This window comes from Vicugna pacos, chromosome 22, assembly GCF_048564905.1.
Source record: "Vicugna pacos chromosome 22, VicPac4, whole genome shotgun sequence".
NCBI lineage: Eukaryota > Metazoa > Chordata > Mammalia > Artiodactyla > Camelidae > Vicugna > Vicugna pacos.
This window is the reverse complement of record NC_133008.1, coordinates 25,015,297-25,035,313: the sequence shown is the minus strand read 5'-3', so window position 1 is coordinate 25,035,313 and position 20,017 is coordinate 25,015,297. Positions and strand designations below refer to the sequence as shown.

Below are 20,017 nucleotides of genomic sequence, written 5' to 3'. Positions count from 1 at the left end.
ACTACTGACCAACCAGGAGTGGGCCAGCCCCATCCTAAGGCCAATCAGAGCAGGAATACAGTTGGCCAATTGGGTCGGCGCACTCGCCTTCCGCCCCGTCACTGTTCTGCTCCTTAAAAGAGGCTAACAAGCCTCGGCTTGGGCGCGTCCGCTTCCACCCGCACGGCTGCCATAACCCTTTTAAAAAGCAGAGCCGTGAAGGAGCGGGGTACTAGGACGAACCAATGACAAGCCCTATTCATCCTCTGCCCCGCCCACCCTCGCCGGAGGTCAAAAGCCTTGGTCAGTTGCTTTGTATCCTGTTCCGTGAGCCGAAAGGCTTCAGGTGTGGACTGGCGAGAGGGGCGAGGGGCGAGGGGCGAGGGGTGCAAAGGGCTAGGGCAGCTGGTGGGAGCCGCTCCGCTCAGACGCCTCCACTCCTCTAGGTGGGCCGTGGTTGTTGCGCTCGCCCACTCGCTGCCCACATGGCCCTGAGAGGCGTCTACGCGCGGCTACTGAGCCGCGGACCCGATCTGCGCGTCCTTCGCTCATGGAGCTCAGCGGCGGCGCAGACCGGTCAGTGCTGGGCCAGGGGTGGGACGGGGAGGGAGAAACTTGAGGCTCAGGAACTTTCCCGGGGTAATTTTCCCGTTCTGTGTTTTCAGAGAAGGGCGGGAAGACGCAGAGCCAAACAGCCAAGTGTAAGGACCCCTCGTCGCGCCGCGCGTCTTCTTCGACCCTTGCCCAACTGTCCGTCCGGATGGGCTCTGTCCCGGAATCCGAGGGTAGCCCGGGCGGGGAGGCAGGGCCATGGACAGGGCCAGAGGCGCTGAGGCAGTGAGTTTCCCCGAAAAAAGGCTACTTTGTCAGTCCTGTTTGCAGCCCACATTTGTTGGAAGCGAGACGAGGGGTGGAGGGGTGGGACTGAGGATTGAGGATTCAGGGGGGTGTGGTGGTTGGGTGGGCTTGAGTAGAGTCCTACCCCCTCCACCTTCGCCTCAGCCTCGCGGCCAGAGTTTGACTGGAGAGACCCGCTATTGTTGGAGGAGCAGCTGACAGCAGATGAGATCCTCATCAGGGACAGCTTCCGCACCTACTGCCAGGAGCGCCTCATGCCCCGCATCCTGCTGGCCAATCGCAACGAAGGTGCCCAGGCAGGCGGGTGGGCCCCCTGGAGATCTTCCTGCTACTGGAACTGCACTCTCTACCATGCACATCAGCTCTGCCTGCTCTAGCTGGGCCTTTGGGCACCTCTGGCCCTGGGGTGGGGATTCCAGTGGACCAGGACTGCGCCTGAAGTTGTGCATCTGTCCCTTTGCAGTTTTTCACCGGGAGGTCATCTCAGAGATGGGGGAGCTTGGTGTGCTGGGCTCCACTATCAAAGGTAGGGTCAATTTCTCTCCACTGTGTCCTAGCAAGTCCCCTCCTTTCCTTGAGCCTAGTTTCCCAGCCTGTAGAGAGGCTGCTATTCTGTCTGAAAGTGGCTGAGGGGATGAAACTAATAAACCCTTGTGTGTTCTCCTTAGGTGCCCATATATGGCTCTGTCTCTTGGGCCCTAGGAGTCACTAGTCTCAGCTGGGCAGGGCTTTGTCCTCCATTGCCCTGTTTCTGCCCTGCCCCCAACCAGGGTATGGCTGTGCTGGAGTCTCATCTGTGGCCTATGGGCTCCTGGCCCGAGAGCTGGAGAGGGTGGACAGTGGCTACAGATCAGCGATGAGTGTCCAGTCCTCCCTTGTCATGTACCCTATCTACGCGTACGGCAGTGAGGAGCAGCAGCAGAAGTACCTGCCCAGGCTGGGTGAGCAGCTGCCTGTGGAGCCTGATGGAAGGAAGACAGTCCCAGTGGTCTGAAACTCAGGAGTGGGGCTGTCCCCCAACCCTGCCTTCTATTCACACCTCAAGGATATCACCAGTGGCCACTTAGGGTCCCTGCTAGACCGTGGGCCTCACCCCCACGTTTGATCCTGCTAGATCTCTCTCTCTCTCTTTTTTTTTTTTGGTTAATGGAGTTATTGGGGATTGAACCCAGGACCTCATGCATGCCCTCTGCTACTGAGCCATACCCCACATCCTCCTCCTAGATCTCTCTTAACTCTACCTCTTTCTCACCACTATCATATCCCTCATGATTCACTTTCTGTGCTCCCCATTCCAGCCCAAAGTTTAAAGTCTGAAGTCCCTGACTGGGTCCATGAGATCCCATGTGAACAGGCCTCTGCTGACCTTTCCACCTCATCTCTGGCCATTTTTCTGACTGCTCCTTCCCAGCTACTTGGAATTCTCAGTGGTACCACTGGGCTTTTGCACACCTCGTCCCTCTGTTCTTCTCCACACCTCTTTCTGCTTAACTCCTTTTCACTGCCCTTCAAGACAGTTTAGATAACCCCTTCTTGACTCCTGTGGGGGCCTCTCCTCATCATGGCATTGTAATTATGGCCTGGGTAAGACCTGTCTCCCCACCACCTGGGAGTGCTATGAGGGCAGGGCCAGACCTGCCTTGGCCTGGCTTTGTGGAGAGGACGACAATTTTCAGGAGAGGGAATGAATGGAGATCAGGCAGCTTCATGACACTGTCTCACACCTGCAGCCAAGGGGGAGCTCCTGGGCTGCTTCGGGCTCACAGAACCCAACCATGGGAGTGACCCTGGCAGCATGGAGACCAGAGCCCGCCACAACCTATCCAGCAGGAGCTACACCCTCAATGGGACCAAGACCTGGTGAGGGGTCTGAGTGCCTTGGGCAGGTGGGCAAGGGCAGTAGGTGGTGGCCAGACCCCTCACTGTCTGTCCCGCCTCCAGGATCACCAACTCGCCTGTGGCTGACTTGTTTGTAGTGTGGGCTCGGTGTGAAGATGGTTGCATTCGGGGCTTCCTGCTAGAGAAGGGGATGCGGGGCCTCTCGGCCCCCAAGATCGAGGGCAAGTTCTCTCTGCGGGCCTCAGCCACGGGTATGGTTATCATGGATGATGTGGAGGTGCCAGAGGAGAATGTGCTGCCCAAGGCATCTGGTCTGTCGGTGAGCAGCAACTACCTTGGGAACTGGTATGAGGCCACCTACTGGTTCACTTTTCTTGGGCAGGCTCCATGCTGGGGACCCAGCTGGGGAACAGACACACAAAGAGCCCACACCGTAGTGATTCTGAGAGGCTCATTGATGTGTAGAAGCTGCCCCACCATCTCACTCATGCTGGCTCTGCCTGGGACACATGGGCCTGAACCAGCTTAATCCCTTGATGCATGTGCATCTTCCTGTCTCCTTACATCAGCCCCTAGATCTAAGCATCTAACTCAGATCCTGGGCTGGGTAGAACTGTAGAACTGTGTGCAAACCCAGAGTCTGCAGGCAGTGAGCAAGACTTCATGAGCATGAGTTTTGGTGCCAGGGCCATGTGTGACTTAAACAGCCACCCTGAGTCCCCCGTTTACACTGACTGCATGTCTGGGGTGTCTGGGGAGAGGGCTTCCCCCTACATAAGAGTTCTGTACAGGGCCTCTCAGCTTCTCTTGGTGGGGCTGAGGCCCCCTCTTAACCCTACAGGGTCCCTTTGGCTGCCTAAACAATGCCCGCTACGGCATCACCTGGGGCGTGCTTGGAGCCGCTGAGTTCTGCTTGCACACGGCCCGGCAGTACACCCTGGACAGGTGTGTGGGGGCTGCCATGAGAACTCCTGGGGGTGTGGCGGGGCTCAGGTTCCATCTCAAGCCCCCCACCCCAGCCCCTGTCCACTAGACCTAAGTTCCCCGCTCTGTGAAATGGCCTAGGAAGTCCTGAGCAGCGAGTGGCTGAGTCAGCGGCAGGGCCAGAGTGAGCTGAGTGGGGGCTGAGGCAGCCTGGGAAGGCTTCCTGGGCCTGTGGGACCCTGGGATGGGGCTGGGGAGTGGGCCCCCCCTCATACTTACCCTGACCTTGTCCACCTAGGATCCAGTTTGGTGTCCCACTGGCCAAGAACCAACTGATTCAGAAGAAGCTGGCAGACATGCTCACTGAGATCACACTGGGCCTTCAAGCCTGCCTGCGACTTGGCCGCTTGAAGGATCAAGACAAGTAGGGGCTGTGTGTTTGGGGAGAAACGGGGAGGAGGTGTGGCAGGAGGACCCCGTGCCGCTTCTGGACATGGTGGCAGTTGGTCCTGGAGAGAGAAGTCCTTCTCTCCTGGTGGCCTGTGGGGACCCATCCCTTTCTCTCTCCCTTTTGGCCTTGATGGCCCAGGGCCACCGTGCCTCTCCCTCATTGGAAGCTTGGTGTCTGCTGCTGCGACCGTAACCACTCCCCACCCCACCCCTGGCCCCCAGTTGGGTTGGCCCAGGGCATAGGGATGCCTGGACACCCAGCTCAGGGTCAGTTCTTTGTAATCCAGTGCTTATTGCCTGTCTGTGCTGTTCCCAGGGCCACCCCAGAAATGGTCTCCCTGCTAAAGAGAAATAACTGTGGGAAGGCCCTGGACATTGCCCGCCAGGCCCGAGACATGCTCGGGGGGAATGGGATTTCTGACGAGTATCACGTGATCCGGCATGTCATGAACCTGGAGTCTGTGAACACTTACGAAGGTGAGGGCCAGATCCCTGGAGGGGGTGGAGTGTCACAGTGGCCTCACTGGGGAAGAGGGGCAGTAAGGAGGGGAGGGGAAGCAGGCCCAAGTCCTACTCCCAGCCATCACCAACTGGCGGTGTCATGGGGCAAATCTCACTCTGTATCCCTCATCTGGAGTGGCTCACCGGGACTGTGGAAGTGAAACACTCCCAGTCCTTTCTCCCATTATGCTCTGGAGGAGAGATGTTCCGAAGCCTGCTTACAGCTTCCTCCAGCATCCCCGTAGTGGGGCCCAGTGCCCAGCGAGCTGGTGAATGCAAGGCAGTGAGAGTGCAGCTGCACCCTATTTTATGTGAGAAAGAGAAGCGGTAAATCATCTTCAGGCTGAGGTGTTTGTACCTGGCAACTGGTGGTGACTCACATGGGGCCCAGAACCCCTTGCCTCGTGGGAGGACAGATAAAGAAAATGATGATTAAAAAGAAAAAAGATGTACAATTCCAGTGTGAGTCACACAGAAATAGAGGGAGATGTAACAGGTGCTCAGATCTCTTAGGAAGTGGGACCATGTTAAGCTCTGAGGGAGGTGTAGGAGCTCCCTGGGCAGAGATGGTTAAATAGCATCCATGTGCTATTCTGGATGGAACGTTCCAGAAACAGCAGGGGGGTGATCCTACAGGTGCGAGAACGACCCTGAGGACAGGTACCCTGAGGACAAGCAGGGTGGATCTTCAGATGACTTTATGCAGGGGAGGGGCAGGGTCAGATTTGCACCTTTAGCAAGAAAACGGTTATTTTGCTCCCTAAAAGGGAGGCCATGATCTCTGCCTTCCACCCCTGGGAGCTGAGGAAAAGCAAATGCAAACACTGAGGGCTGTAAAGTGTTACCTAGACGTGAGGGCATGGGATGGGCTGTGGGGCAGTGGCTCCAGGATGCTGGGGGTCAGATGGGACAAGCAGTTGTCTCATATTTGCTCTCCCATCCCTCCTGTGGGTGAGGAGGGGCCTGATACGTTTCCACAAAGCCCATCAACTCTCTCCACCTCTGCCCGAAGGAAGCATGGCTGGGTTGAAAATGAAACATTTAATCAACTGTGTGGGGTTGGGGGTGGAGTGAATCTGTGGGAGCACCAAAGCTGGGCCAAAGGCGGGGGCTGGACTTCCTGCAGTTTTGGGCCTGGCACAAGGAGCTTTGGGTTTTTGTTTGTTTGTTTTTTGCCAAGATGCATTGCAGAACTCTGAAAAACAATTTTCTCATCATAGCCTAAACGGGGGCCTCTAAGCCTTCCCTTGGTGGCTGTCACTAAGAGGGGCTCTCCTGGCAGCTGTCAGCATTCTCCATCTTTGTGGGTCTGTTCTTCTTCCGAAATAGTAGCCTGTGGGGGAACATGAAGATTGAACTTAAAGGGAGGTTGTGAGCCGTTAAGACTCCAAACCAACTCTGCATTTATCTTTCCCAGGCACTCATGATATTCATGCTCTGATACTTGGAAGGGCGATCACAGGGATCCAGGCGTTCACGGCCAGCAAGTGAACACACTTCACCCGGGAGCCTGGGTGGTACCAAGCTCCTTCCCAGGGAGATGCTGTGCTCTGAGCTGAGCCAGAGAGGTGGCAGATGGAGCCAATTCTTATGGTGGGAAGTGAGAGACACTGATTTTTAAATATCAAAATTTCCCTTTTGAAGTCATTCAAATGTGTTCCTTAAAAAGAAGAGGGGACTCTCTGTACTGAGTTTCTCAAGTCACTTTTAACTATGGATGGGAACAGACTCACTTACCTTGGAACAGAAGCTTCTCTTGACAGGGTATCAGGGAGAGGGAACGAGAGTGACACGGAGGCAACTTGTGAGACCCACCTGGTGTCTGCCTAAGCAAACTGCCCCCCAATACACACCCCAAGAGTTCACTGTGCGCCCTCTGACCCTCTCATGTGGGTAAGTGCCTTATGCTGGACGTTGGAGCAGAGCAAAGGGGAAGGAGAGATAATAAAGTCTGCATGCTTGACCCCACAGTGTTGGACACATTTACTTGTAACCACCGAAAGTTATTTCAGTCACAGGAAAAAGAAACACAGGGTGGTGAAGTGGGCTGGGACCTGGCGGGGATTTCCCCTGCTCCTGAGTGATCTGGTCTGTGGCTGAGTCCTGGGCTCGGCTGTAATAAATAAACCTGGTTAGGCACTGCCCAGGGCTCCGGGCTGAGGGCAGGGGGGACTTTGTCCTTTCTATCACCACAGAGCTGACACACAGCATGGGAAATGATGGTCCAGCTCTCACAAGACAGGGGAGCACAAGGTCACAAGTGAGATGGGGATCATCAAGGGTTTCGTGGTGGTGGTGGCCCCTGTGGGGTTTAGGGCGGCCGGGGCTAATGCCCCTGCTTTCTATTGACATTGATTTTCATCTTTGCTGCTATAACTCTCCTTCCCCAGGCTGCGCCCACGTGCATGAGTTTTGTCATACCTCAGGCTGGACGCACAGGTCTTTGTACACGTTCTCCACAGTGTGGCACACTTGTTTGAGCTCTGTTTCCAGATGACTGATCTTTGCCATTTTCTGGGTGAACTCTTGGAGCTTTTCCTGAATGATCTTGTTGTGGTGATTATAGATCTGATACATCCTCTCCTCTAGTTTCTCTGTCAGGTCTGAAACCTTTTAAAGAATAAGGTGTGTTTTTGGAAAAGCAAACAAGAGGCATCACAAGACATTGTTCTAGATGGCTCTTTAAGATTTCTGCAGTTTCTCTTATAAAAGTGGCAGAAACAACTCCAGTGACTAGAGGTGAAACTGCCTACAGGTTAAACTTTTCTTTTTAAAAAGCAAGGTGCAAAATTATGTAAATAGTATAAGCTCAAGCAGGTTAGGAGGAAAGTACACAGAGCAGAGACTAGAAGAAAACATACAGCCAAGTGGCTCTGGGTGGTGGTATCATATGAATGTTTTTATATTTTTTCTGCCTTTTTATATTTTTCTCTACTGTCTAAATTTTCTATGTACCAGGTAGGTAGGGATGGGGGGCATAAAAAGGGAAAAAAGTCAGTCTGTCATTGAGAGATGACATGTAGAATCAACAAGCTGTCCCACTCACAGGATCCATTATGTATTTTTTTTTTTAATGGAGGTACTGGGGATTGAACCCAGGACCTTGTGCATGCTAAGCATGCTTTCTACCACTGAGCTATATTCGCACCCCCCCCATTATGCATTCTGAAGAAGCATCAGGGACAGCCATTAATATCAGATCTGAACATAACATCAGGCTTTGTTAGACACAAGCCCCAGGCATGTCCCGGGACCTCTACTCTCCTGTCACAAATCATTGGACTTCTGGAGGACAGATGGGTGTAATAACTCAGGTTATGCCTCAACCCCCTACTCCCACAGCCGTTAGCCCTGGCATGAAGTAAGGGGCTGGGCTGTGGGTACAAATGGATCTTGGCTCTTCATCCTAGTTTTTGGACTTGGGCAAGTTATTTCCAAACCTCATTTTTCGCATCTGCAAAATGGGTTCTGTCTCTGCAGGATTGCTGTCAGGATGAAATGAAGTACAATGGGCAAATTGCCTAGCACCACGCAGGGAACATGACAGCTATTGCCTTCATTTCCCCCCACCCCCGCCTTTCACTTTTGCATGAGGAACACCCCACCTTCACTGGGGCTTCACAGTGAGTGTGAGGAATCTCGCACCTTGATCTTGAGGCTGTCTCTGAAGTTGGTCATGAGCGCGTGGTCCTTCTGCCTGCTCTCGTTGATGTTCTCGATCAGCTCCTGGGCCCTCTTCTTCAGGATGTCAATGCTCGAGTCCAGAGAGGAAAAGGGTCCCGACTTCCCTTCCAGCATCATCAGCTGGCGGTTGGCACTGGAGGTGGCGACAGAGGGGCTAGAAACCTGACTTCTGAAAGTGTAGGAAACTGAGATCAGCGCCAAACTCTCCTGAGAGTGGTCTCAATTAGCTCTATGGTGGGAGGAGAAGCCGTGTTGTGTGTCTCTCATGGGTGACACTTGTTTATTTCATTCATATACACCCCTGAGAGGCAGGGACGGCATCCCCATCTTATAAATGAAATCAGACCCAGAAGCACAAACAATCTGCCCAAGTTTCCAGTACAAGGAGATCTGCCTGACTCCAAAGCCCACAGTTGTTTTATTACGCCAACTTGCTGCTTTGAAATAAGCATCAATACTATTAAAAATAGTTTGATGCTTTCTTAGATGATCTTCCCGTCACCAACCTGCTGCATCTTTTTCCATCCCTTTCTAAATCTGGGTAATGCTCACAGTATGCAGACCATCTGGAGCCAGTGTACCTGCATGTCTCTGCTCTTACCCGGTGAGGTGGCCTGTCAAGAGGTAGTTATGTTAAAACATAAAAATTTAAAAATGCCCCCCTAGACAGTTAGGTCTGTCCCACACTGTACACATGACTACAATGATGCAAGTCAGTCAATTAGCTTGTTAGCTAGTGAAATGGTGAAAAAGTGACAGCTGTCTAAAGCTTAATGGAATGAATAAAGAACTTAATAAAACAACTATTAAATCAAGTATGGGGGAGACAACTATATATGGGGCAAAGAACATAAAAATCTAGAAGGATTCTGTATACAGATCGCTTTGTCAAGGCCTGTGAGTTTTCACTCCGCTTTAAAAACATGAAAGTGGAAATTGTGGGTAACGCATTATGAATGAGGTTCATGTAAAAAAAAGTTGCAATCTGCTCAGCAGACCCAATGGTGATTTAAATTAAGAAAAAAATTATGGTAAGCTCCCCCACATTTCCCTGCTTTATCTGCCACATACCATGCTAAGTTACATGCCTCTTCTTGCTACATCCTCATGACCACACTTTGGGGTCTGTCCCTATTATCTTTACCCCATAGCTGAGGACACAGGCTCAGAGCAGTTGTGTCACTTTCTCAGGATCACCAGCCAGTCACTGGCAGAGCTGGGTGTGGCACCCAGGTGGCCTGACTCCCTGAATCCTGCTTTCCCCTGGGCCCTTAGTTTCCTCCTTACCCCCTGAGGTGCTTCCAGCTCTGAACGGCTGAGACTCGGAGGTGACAATACAGCAGTTCCTCAATACACCGGTTCACACACAATCATAGAGTCAGCCATGACTGCAAGCCAGACACTGATACTTAGAAAAACACATCCTGATTTTCAGATGCTTTCTCCAGACAACTATGTTTCTTGGCTTTTCCCCAACTGCCTGAGCTCTTCCTTTTGGCTCAGGATACAAGCACTTTGAAACTTGGATGCACAAGAGCCAGGATAGCCACAGCTCTCATTTGCACAAAGGTCCTCAGGCCCGAGACACTGGCTGTGTCGTGGTCCTTATGTTTTCCTTACCGGATTGCTTCTTGCCCCTGGGCTTTTGCATGTATTTGCTCTCTGACCTGTGAGGCCTACCCCAGACCACTGTCTCCTTTGAGAAGCCAGCTATGACCCTGAGCCCATCTCTACCACTGTGTGCTTGTCACTGTTAAGACCCTTCTCTCCCCAGAGGGCTGTGTCCTGTTTACCTCTGCATTCCCAGCATCCAGCACATAGTTAGTCCTCCACTGTTTGTTGAATGAATGAAAGATAACTTCCCTCTGATTTATGCCTCCTTCCTCTGGCTTCACACAAAGCATGCATGTTCATCTGCCTCCAAGCCCAGACACTTGTGTTCAGTGCATTTGTCAAGACGAGAGTGTGCCTCTGACTGAGGCAGGCATTTTATAGCAAAGACATGTCAGGTAGAAAACAATGGACCAACTAAAGGCTCCCTGAGCATTCTTGTTAAAAAACATTTTGCTGTCCCAAGTACCTATCCCTCACGTGAAGAATAATGAAAGCATTGAGTAAATGAATGAATGACGAGCAAGGACTTTCATTATCATCCAGACTTCCACATCTCCCAAACACCATCGCTAGCCCACGCCTAACTCCCGAGCTCCCAACAACACACCTGACTGCCTCTGGGTCTTCTCCACTTGGCTGTCCCAGAGGCATCTCAAATGCCTCTAAATTTGCACATCAACATTATTTCCCCCCAAACCCAATATTGTCTTCCCTGCTCATTTCCTTGAATGACACCAAAAGCCAACTGGTTATCAACTAGAAACTTAGCAGTCAGCCTGGAGCCTGGCTTCTCTCTGTTCCTCTGTATCCTGTCACAAAGTCTCATTTCTACCTCCTTTATTTCTCCCAAACCTATCATCTCCCCCATTTACAACCATTTACAACTCCATGCCTATCACTCTCATCTGGGCCCTAGTGACCTTAGACCTGAAATCTGATACTGCACTCCTGTTCCTGCTCCCCAGCCTCCAAGAGCCCCCACCAACCACAGGATCAAGTAAATTCCCTAGCACAGCACAGCAGGCTTTTCAGGGCCCTGGCCCCCACTTCTTTTCACCCTCCACCCCTAGTGATTTGGAACCTTCCACAGTTACACCAAACCCATCAGACTTCACCTGAAATGATTTTCCCTTTCTGTCAACTTCAGGAGGCAACATTCTGAGCATCTCCACCATACTTTTGCTAACTAATCACAGCACTGCCAGTTTGTACATGTCAGTTCCCCCCAGGTCACCGTGTATGCTCAGGGCAGGGACTGCATTGCACTCATTCCAAAGGCATCGCAAATGTTCATGTTCCCGGAATACCTAAATGAATGAACTACTGCCTCGGAGCCTGGTGTAACATTCTTGCTCTTGAGCCACTTTGTACCTGCAGTTGCTTTGTTATCCCAACAATGTAAGGATACTGAAATTAAAATCAATGATAGAACCCGGTGCTTCTTTTTGTGTAATTGCTCACAAACTGCTTGAGTTGCTAACTGTTCAAAGTCACTCCTCTCTCTGGCTCAAGGGATGAGGCTGGAACTGGTCTTTGTGGCAGCTACACAAATGGTGAAAAATCACTTGAATTCAGCTCATTCCAATTTCGTTGTGGGACAAAGGCCTGCATCAGATGTCTGCAGAGAGCTGCTTGATTTCCCCCAACCTCTCCTTTGGGGATTGATTCCTTTCTATTTCATTTTTCTTAATATTCAGCAGCTGCATATTAATCAGGATGCTAATGAATCATAGGCTTCCCTGGGCCTGCATTCACCAATTAACTTTAATAAACAAAATGCACCGTGTCCTCTCTACTGGCTTCCCCCATTCCCGGACCTGCTTCTGTTGCCCAAGCCTGGCTGGAGGCCAGGGAGTGGAAGTTGGCCCAACACAGCAGGCCCCTTGTGCTCTGGGTTGGGCAGTGGGGGGGTCGGGGTGGGGGCTGTGAACACATCCCTGTGCTCATCTATGATGGTCTGTCCTTCTAAGGAGTCCGTAATTCGGCTTTGAGGATTAGGACATAGATCCCAAGCCGGGCCCAGCCTGGCAGGGGGCCCGGGAACGGCAGAGGAAATGGGTCTAAGTGAAGAGACCATCTGTTCGCTCCAGGTAAAGCTGTGATTGGCAGGCGTGTGAGCCAGAGCCGCCTGCCGGTGGAGCCCTCCCTCTGTGGCCTCGAACAGATATACAAGTAAACAATCCGCCAGCCACTTATGACCACCGCAGGCAGCAGTCCCAGGAGGAGAGGCAAGCTAATCAAACATTCAAGGAGAAACACAACAGAATCTCTGGCGCTTGAGCAAAATGATGTTTTGCTGAAGTACAGCCAGGAAGGGGGAAGGTTTGAATCGAAGCTGCCGAGCCTGTTCCTTTTACCCTCTGCTTTTCTCTCCCGAAATGTGTTCACATTTTAATCATGTCACTGAGAGTCTGCTGCTGGATCTATTAACTGGTCCCTGCACTGGTTCTAACCCATCTGTTTCTAGGCCCAGAGCTCTTTTGGAAATCCTTGAAGTCTCTGAATGATTTGCAATTTTCTGTCTCCTCACCACTTAGATCCTGGTCTAAATGTGCTACTTGCAGGAAGACATTATCAAACAAACTACTTCAGCCATTTCCTTCTTTTTTTCTGGTCACCAATTGACAGCACACACCTGGAAACCATTCCACCCTGTGGCCTGATTTACAACTGAGGAAGCTGGGAGGCCAGAGAAAGCTGGCTTTTTGCCTGGAGTCCCCAGGGCCCTGTCCCAAGCCTCATTCTATCCCCAGGTGAGGTGCTTCACTGGAACAGTGACTCCCATCTCCAGCCCTGGCCCCACCCTGAGTTCCGAGTCAGAAAGTCCAACCCTGTCCTGGACGCATTCATGTGCATGTCTCCGGCCACCTCATACTCAACAAGGGCAAAATGGAACCCGTGTTCTCACCTCTGCCAGGGAGACCATCACCTGCTGCAAGCCACCTCAAGCCAGAAATTGAGGAGCAGCAGTGTGCTGGTAAGCATTTAGCAACTGGCTCTCTGGGTGGGGAGAGCGGGGAAGCCTTGATTTGTAGTGTTTGCCAATTTCCATGGTGCAAAGACTCCTACTATAGCCAATTTCAAGCTACCAACATGAAGTCACTAAATGCCAGGTTGAGAAGAGATGAGTAGAACTGGCTCTTGCTGGGAGGAGCTGGCTCCAGCACACTGCAGCTGGGAGACAACCTCAGCTCATCCTCTTCCTCATGCCTCACTAAATGACTGCCCCCTGCATCTTCTCTCCATCTACCCTGCTAGATGCCACCCTCTCAGGAGCCTCCCACCTCCCTCCCAGGTCCACTCATGCCCTCTCTCACGCATTCTCCACAAAGCAGCCAGTGTCTTTTTATAACAGGAATGCATGTCACTTTTCTCACCCTCCTAGGTATCTACCCAAGAGAAATGAAAACTAATACATGGCTGTTCATAGCAGCATTGCTCACAAGAGCCAAAGAGCAGAAACAACCCAAATTTCCATCAGCTGATGAATGGATAAATAAAATGTGGTAGATCCATAATATAGAATATAATTCGGCCACATAGAGGACTGAAGTTCTGATACATGTTACAACATGGGTGAACCCTGAAGACATCATACTCAGTAATAAGAAGCCAGTCACAAAGGACCACATAAGGGTATGACTCCAGTATTATATGAAATATCCAGCAGAGGCAAATCTGTAGAGACAGAAAGTAGAGTTGTGATTGCCAGGGACTGGGAAAGATGCAGTGATGGTTAAGGGGTGCAAGGATTCTTTTTAGGGCAATGAAAATGTTATAAATTTGACTGTGGTGATGGTTGCACAGCTCTGTCAATATACTAAAAACAACTGAATTGTACATTTCAAGTAGGTGAATTGTATGGTATGTGAATTACAGCTCAATAAAGCTGTTACAAAAAAAAAATCCTCAGGATCAAGTTCATAGCCAACAAAATGCCGTGACCTGGTCCCTGCTGAGCCCTCCTCCTGCACTCACGCCCCTGCCCATGCCACACGGGCCTGCCTTCAGCTCCCTGAAGCCATGGGCAGGGGCTTTGCATGAGCTATTCTCTCAGTTCCTCTTTCCAAACCCAAGCTTACTCAGCACCGACTCTCTGTCACCTTATGACTTAGCATCACCTATTCGAGGGCACTCATTTAGTGCTGGCTGACCACAGGGGAAATGTTTTCCCAGGACCCCGACCTCTTCTGTCAGTACTTGTTCAATATATGCCTTCCAGTCAGATGGGAGCACTGGAAGGGTATGAGGGTTTCTGTCCGATGTGCCCAAGTTACCCCTAGTACCAATCACAATGCCTGACACACTGGCCTTCCCACTGTTTTGTGAGCACACCAAGCTTACTCCTGCCTCAGGGACTTGTAACGGGGGCTCCCTCTGCCTGGAATGTTTGGGCCCATGGGTACCTCCTGGCTGGCTCCTTCTCATGTCACCTCCTTAGAGATCTCCAACTAAACTCCCTGTCCCTCTAGTTGCTCCTTCTCTGTTTTGTTTCTTCACATCACTTTGCCACCAGTTAAAATCACATTAAAAATACTGTCTATCTTTTAGAAAGTCAGCTTGGCAAGAGACCCAGGATAGCCAACACAATACTGAAGGAGAAGAATTAAGTTGGAAGACTGATGCCATTTGATTTCAAGATTTACTACAAAGCTACAGTGATCCAGATAGTGTGGTACTGGTGAAAGGATAGACAACATATCAATGGACCAGAACAGACAGCCCAGAAATAGACCCACACACATATAGTAAACTTATCCTTGACGAAGGAACAAAGAAAATTCAGTGGAGAAGGGAGAGTCTTTGTAACAAATGGTGCTGGAACAACTGGACACACACATGCAGAAAAACTGGTTAGACGCAGACCTTGCGCCTTTCACAAAAATTCTCTCAAAATCGATATCATAGCCCTAAATGTAAAACAAAAAACTCTAATCCTCCTGGAAGATATCATAGGAGAAAATATAGATGGCCCTGAGTTTGGTAGTGACTTCTTAGACACAATATCAAAAGAAAAAAATGGTTAATTGGACTTCATTAAAATTTAAAACTTCTGCTCTGCAAAAGACACTGTTAAGAGAATGAAAAGACAAGAGCCACATTGGGAACAAATCTTTGCAAAACACATACCTGATGAAGGACTGATATACAAAATATACTAGGACACTTTAAACTCAGCAATAAGAAAGCAAACAACCCAACTTAAAAATGGACAAAAGATCTGAACAGACATCTCAGCAAAAAAGATATACAGATGGCAAATAAGCATATGAAAAGATGTTCAACTTCATACCTCATCAGGAAGTTGTAAGTCAACACAACACTGATACTGATACACGCCTGTTAGAATGGGGGAAAATCCAAAACACTGACCACACCAAATGTTGGTGAGGATGTAGAGCAACAGGAACTCTCGTTCACTGAGGACAGGAATGTAAAAGGGCTGAACCACTCTGGAATATATTTTGGCAGTTTCTTATGAAACTAAAAACACTCTTACCATATGATCTAGCAATTGTGGTCCTTGATATTTACCCAAAGGAGGTGAAAATTTACATCCATACAAAACCTGCATGTGAGTGTTTATAGCAACTTTATTTATAATTGCTAAAACTTGGAAGCAACCAAGATGTCCTTTAATAGGCAAGTAGATAAACTGTGGTACATTGTGAAAATGTACCACATGGTACAGGGAATATTATTCAGCATTAAAAAGAAATGAGCTATTAAGCCATGAAAAGACATGGAGGAACCTTAAGTGCACACTGATACGTGAAAGAAAATCAGCTCCAAGAGAGCAGGAATTCTGATTTGTTCACTATTGTACCCCCAGCATCTAAAACAGTGCCTGGGCAAAAGAGACTATCAATAAATATCTGGTAAATTAATGTGCAGGACAAAAACATCTTTTGAAAGTCATCCCTGACCCTGCTCTTTCTCTCACTCCAACATTGACTCCATTAGCAATTTCTGTTAGTTCTATTTTCTTAAATCTATCCAGAATCTGACCACTTCTCATCAATTCCAGGGATCCACCTGGGATCCACGTCAGAGTCATCTTGCACCTAAATTATTTCAATTGCCTTATCACTGGCCTCCCTGCTTCCAAGCCTACCTTCAATAATCTATTCTCTACATGGCAGCCAGAGGGAGCCTTTTAATACTTTAGTCCAGAGGCCTACAAACTTCTACAAAGGGTGAGATAGGAATCTTTTGTTTTTCAGGCCATATGGTCTCAGTTACAACAATTCACCTCTGCAGAAGCAGCCCTGTTCCAATAAAACTTTAACAACAGACCTCACCCTGCTGTAGTCACTTCCTGTCACTTCTCTATTCCAAACTTTTTCATGGGTAATTATCATCCAAAGTCCCATTACCTGTCTGCCTACCTCCTTCTTACTCAGGCTGCTCTAGCATAGTTCTTCCTCAGGGCCTTTGAAGCTGCTGTTTCTCTGCCTGTAGCATAGTTGTCTCTACCCTCATGGTTCACTTGTCACCTCTTCCATGGAGCCTTCTTCGACCCTCTGATCTAAACTGGCCACCTGTCACTCTCTCCCTATTTTTCCCCCATAGCACTTAGCATCCCCTGGCTACTTTTTTCTTTTTGTTTTTTTAAATGGAGGTACTGTGGATTGAAACCAGGACCCCATGCATGTTAAGCATGTGCTTTACCCCTATTTCCCTCCCCCTCCCCTGACTACTGTATATTTCTGAGTTTATAGACCTTCTCCTCCTCCAGAATGTCAGCTCACTGCTGTGTCCCCAGCACTTATATCCCAGGCACATGGGAGATGCTGGACAAGTATGAGCAACAAATACACCAAGAGAAGACACTGGTAGGGTCTTGTGGAAGAAAAGGGTGAATGAGGACTCAGGGGTCTGTTTGGACCCGTTGGGCTGGTTCTTCCTCACCTAGCTGGTCCCCGACCAGCCTCCTCTTCACGGTTCTCCTCGCCCTGTTGCTGCTCCTTGCTCTCCCTGAACAGCTGTGGCTCCTGGTCCTTGCCCTCTATGTGGGGCATGTCCACCTGTGAGCATAGCCAGCAATTGAGAGGTCGAAGGAGGGAGGGAGGGCTAGAAGTAGTCAGATTCCTCACCTCCCGCCCCTTCAACCCTTGACAACCCTGTGTGCCTCTGCGGCATGGTGGGGACCCCCAGAAGAGACGGGTGGAGCTGGGGCAGCACCATGAGGACTGGGGCGGTGGGGTAGGGGGACCCTGTGCCAGGGGTACAGGATTGGGATGGGGAGACCCAGAGGGGCTGGGGTGAATGCAGGGGCTCCGGATGGGGCGCTGGAGGGGCTGGGTTCCTAACTGGGGTGTTGGTCGGCTTGAATCCTTCGAGGAGGGAGAAGAGGTAAGAGAAAAAGAAGAAAAGAAATGGGTGAGGCGCGTTGAGTGTCTGAGTCTGTCTCTACCCTACTCCTTCCACGCGCCAAGCGTGTAAGTCAGTCCTCGTCTGGGCTGAGCGCGTCAGTCACACAGTTGGTCTGTTAGTCAGGGCCAGGTCTGTCAGTCAGGAAATCGGGGCCTAGCCGGACGAGAAGCCACCGATGGCAAGAGACAGGCGACCGGGCTCCGGTCCGCCAGGGAAGCATGAGATCACTGCCATTCCCTGTCCGTCTGACCGCCGCCCACGCGAAGGAAACAAGCGCCGCGTACCCCGTGTCGCTCCATCCTGTCTTTTCCCGCCTTCTCGTTTGCGCCCACTGCGCACGCGCCGGTCCCGCCCCTGGAACGCCTCGCCCCCACGCACGTGCTGAGGCGCGCACTCCTGGCCCCGCCCCTTTAGGGGAACTTGCGCGCGCAGCGGGGCGGGGTTGGCCGTTGAGCGGCGGTTAGGCTCTCCAGGGGCTGCGCGCGCAGCCCTCACAGCTGGGAGGAGCCGGTGGTCTCTGCGTGTGCGTGTGCACACGTGTGAGGGTCCAGGAGGGTCCAATGTAAGAGGGGAATCCTGCTGACCTTGCTTTCATCGTTTACGTTTCAGTTCCTCTGCTCCTCCCAAAGGAATCTTTCCAATAAAAAGTTCTGACCGTTGCTATTCCTTGATTACAACCTGTTGCCTTCAGTGAAAACATTTATGCAATTACCACCTTGAATCAGTTACCTGCACTTCAAAACCAGAAGTTCCTTGAAAGCATGGCGGGGCTGGCCCTAAAAGTTAGGCCCATACCGCTTAATAATAATAGTAATAGTAACAATAATGAATTAATAGTGAAAACGGTAATAATAATTGACACACGAGAAGCCACAGACTGGGAGAAAATATTTAAGAGCTTGTGCTCAGCATCTACAAAGACCTCTTGCAGCTCAGTAAGATAGAAAACTCATTTTTAAAATGGGCAAACAACTTGAAATGGTGATTCGGCCCTGAGATCCGAATAAGCTCAGTATGTTTGAGGAGCAGCCTGGCCTGGTGGGGAGCAGATTGGGGGAGGCAGTAGGTGACAGATGAAGAACTGGACAGGGGCTGGGCTGGGGTCCAAGGCCAGAGGTTTGGACTTTATTCCAACTGACTGGGAAGGAGGTGGGGCTCCTCTCCGGGACACCTATATTTTCTATATAGAGCCAGCAGGAATCTGCTCACATTGCTCAACCCCTTCTGTGCAGAGCCCTGTCCCTGGGCACACACACTAGGGCACACACCTTTACACCAACGTTCTGGAGAACATGGGTTTGAATCTGGGCTGCCTCTTACCAATGGGGGTAATCAGAAAACTGCCACTCACTCTCAAAATTCATCTTTGTCTATTACTGAGGCAATAAAACCTAAAACATGAGACTATTGTAAGGGCTTCAGGGATAGACATCTGGAATACATTTAATAAACAGTAGCTAACATTAGTAATTTGTGGCAAAGTTCCAAGTTAAACAAGATACATCCTACTCCAGCATCAGATTTGAAGATTGGAGGATTATCTACTGAGAAAAATCTCAGACTTACCTTTAAGCATGCATACCAACACACACACACCAAAAAAAAAAAAAAAAAGGCAACAAAAATGCAGAATTTTTAGGTGCAAGGGTTTGTGTAACTTTTGAAAACATGCAAAATGAAACTATGTCTTGTTAAAGTAACACATGTAAGTAGCAAAGGTTTAAAAACACCTGAGAATGATAAAATACCAAATTCTGGAGGTCAACCTTAGTGGGGTGGAGGCAAAAGAAACTAGGACAAGCCCATAGGGTCTTCAAACTATTAGTCACATAGATCTGAAGTGAAAGATTCAAAGCAAGTATAATCTATGCTCAGATTTGAATGAAGTAGGGGTGCATTCCTGGGTGATCGCTGTATTATACTTTGTATTATACATGCTTCACCCTCTCCAGCCTTTACTTTTAACATGGCCTCTACCCCTCCCTCCATTTCTGTATTTGTCTGTTCATCAGGTCTCCATGCCTCCCCACCCACCAGTGTCAGCTCCTGAAGCCAAGGGCCAGAGCCAGCTTTGCCCACTGCCGAGCCTTCAGTTCATAAACACCGCTGGTACTTAAGAGGTGCATACTTATTGCATGAGTATTTTTCTATATGACTGGATTATTTAATTTGAAATAAATAAGCAAAAGATTTGAGTGAGGAGCCCCTGGAAGATTGGTGCCTACAGGCTCTGGGACCACCAAAACCCATGTCCTTAGCTGCCTACCAACTGCGCTGGGTATGAGTGGCCTTGTAGTTACTTAAGAAACCATCCATGTTTCCCCAAGTCCACTGCCCTTGAAGACGTGGAGTGACATGGTGGCTGGGAGCAACTCACAGATATGGGTGTGAGATCTCACCGTTCACCGTGAGTGGTGGATTCATGGAGCTTTAACCTACCCATTCATCTCTCCATTCTGGGCTCATGTGAAATCCTTATGAGAATTTTTTTTTTAAAGAGTAGCTTTTTAAGGGGAGAAAGGGATGAATGGGTGGAGCACAGAGGACTTTTAGGGCAGTGAAAACACTATGACACCGTTAATGATGAATCCACATCACCATACATTTGTCTAAATCTGCGTACAACACGGGGCGTCAACTGTCATGTCAAATATGGACCTGGGTGATTATGTGTCAAGGCTGGGGGTATACAGGAAATTTCTGTACCTTCAGCTCAATTTTGCTATAAACCTAAAACCGTTCTTTAAAAAAAAAAAAAAAGGGCAGCTTTACAGGCTTACCTTGCTATGTG

The 20,017-nt window shown here is 49.9% G+C and overlaps 2 protein-coding genes across 6 annotated transcripts; one reads left to right on the top strand and one right to left on the bottom strand.

The window, feature by feature from the left end:
* Positions 1–194: 194 nt before the first annotated feature.
* On the top strand, positions 195–6,514 carry GCDH (glutaryl-CoA dehydrogenase). Of its 3 annotated transcripts, none has more exons than XM_006206237.4 (12): positions 195–325; positions 426–555; positions 645–680; positions 982–1,125; positions 1,301–1,363; positions 1,608–1,778; positions 2,568–2,697; positions 2,779–2,995; positions 3,518–3,621; positions 3,899–4,024; positions 4,367–4,527; positions 5,969–6,514. In XM_006206237.4, exons 2-12 carry the CDS (start codon positions 465–467, stop codon positions 6,040–6,042), a joined length of 1,317 nt encoding a protein of 438 aa, XP_006206299.1. In that variant the 5' UTR covers positions 195–325; positions 426–464; the 3' UTR covers positions 6,043–6,514. The 3 variants fall into 3 exon arrangements, with proteins under 3 accessions (XP_006206299.1, XP_072803685.1, XP_072803684.1); XM_072947584.1 differs by having other exon boundaries at positions 272–325; positions 408–555; XM_072947583.1 differs by lacking the exon at positions 195–325 and having other exon boundaries at positions 353–555.
* Positions 5,578–17,581, bottom strand: SYCE2 (synaptonemal complex central element protein 2). Of its 3 annotated transcripts, none has more exons than XM_015240997.3 (5): positions 17,511–17,581; positions 16,762–16,877; positions 8,197–8,404; positions 6,973–7,161; positions 5,578–5,884 (listed from the first exon to the last, which is right to left on the bottom strand). In XM_015240997.3, the coding sequence occupies exons 1-5, from the start codon at positions 17,523–17,525 to the stop codon at positions 5,837–5,839; spliced, it is 576 nt and encodes a 191-aa protein (XP_015096483.1). In that variant the 5' UTR covers positions 17,526–17,581; the 3' UTR covers positions 5,578–5,836. The 3 variants fall into 3 exon arrangements, with proteins under 3 accessions (XP_015096483.1, XP_006206524.2, XP_072803687.1); XM_006206462.4 differs by having other exon boundaries at positions 8,197–8,368; XM_072947586.1 differs by lacking the exon at positions 17,511–17,581 and adding an exon at positions 17,267–17,445.
* Between the last annotated feature and the right edge of the window lie 2,436 nt (positions 17,582–20,017).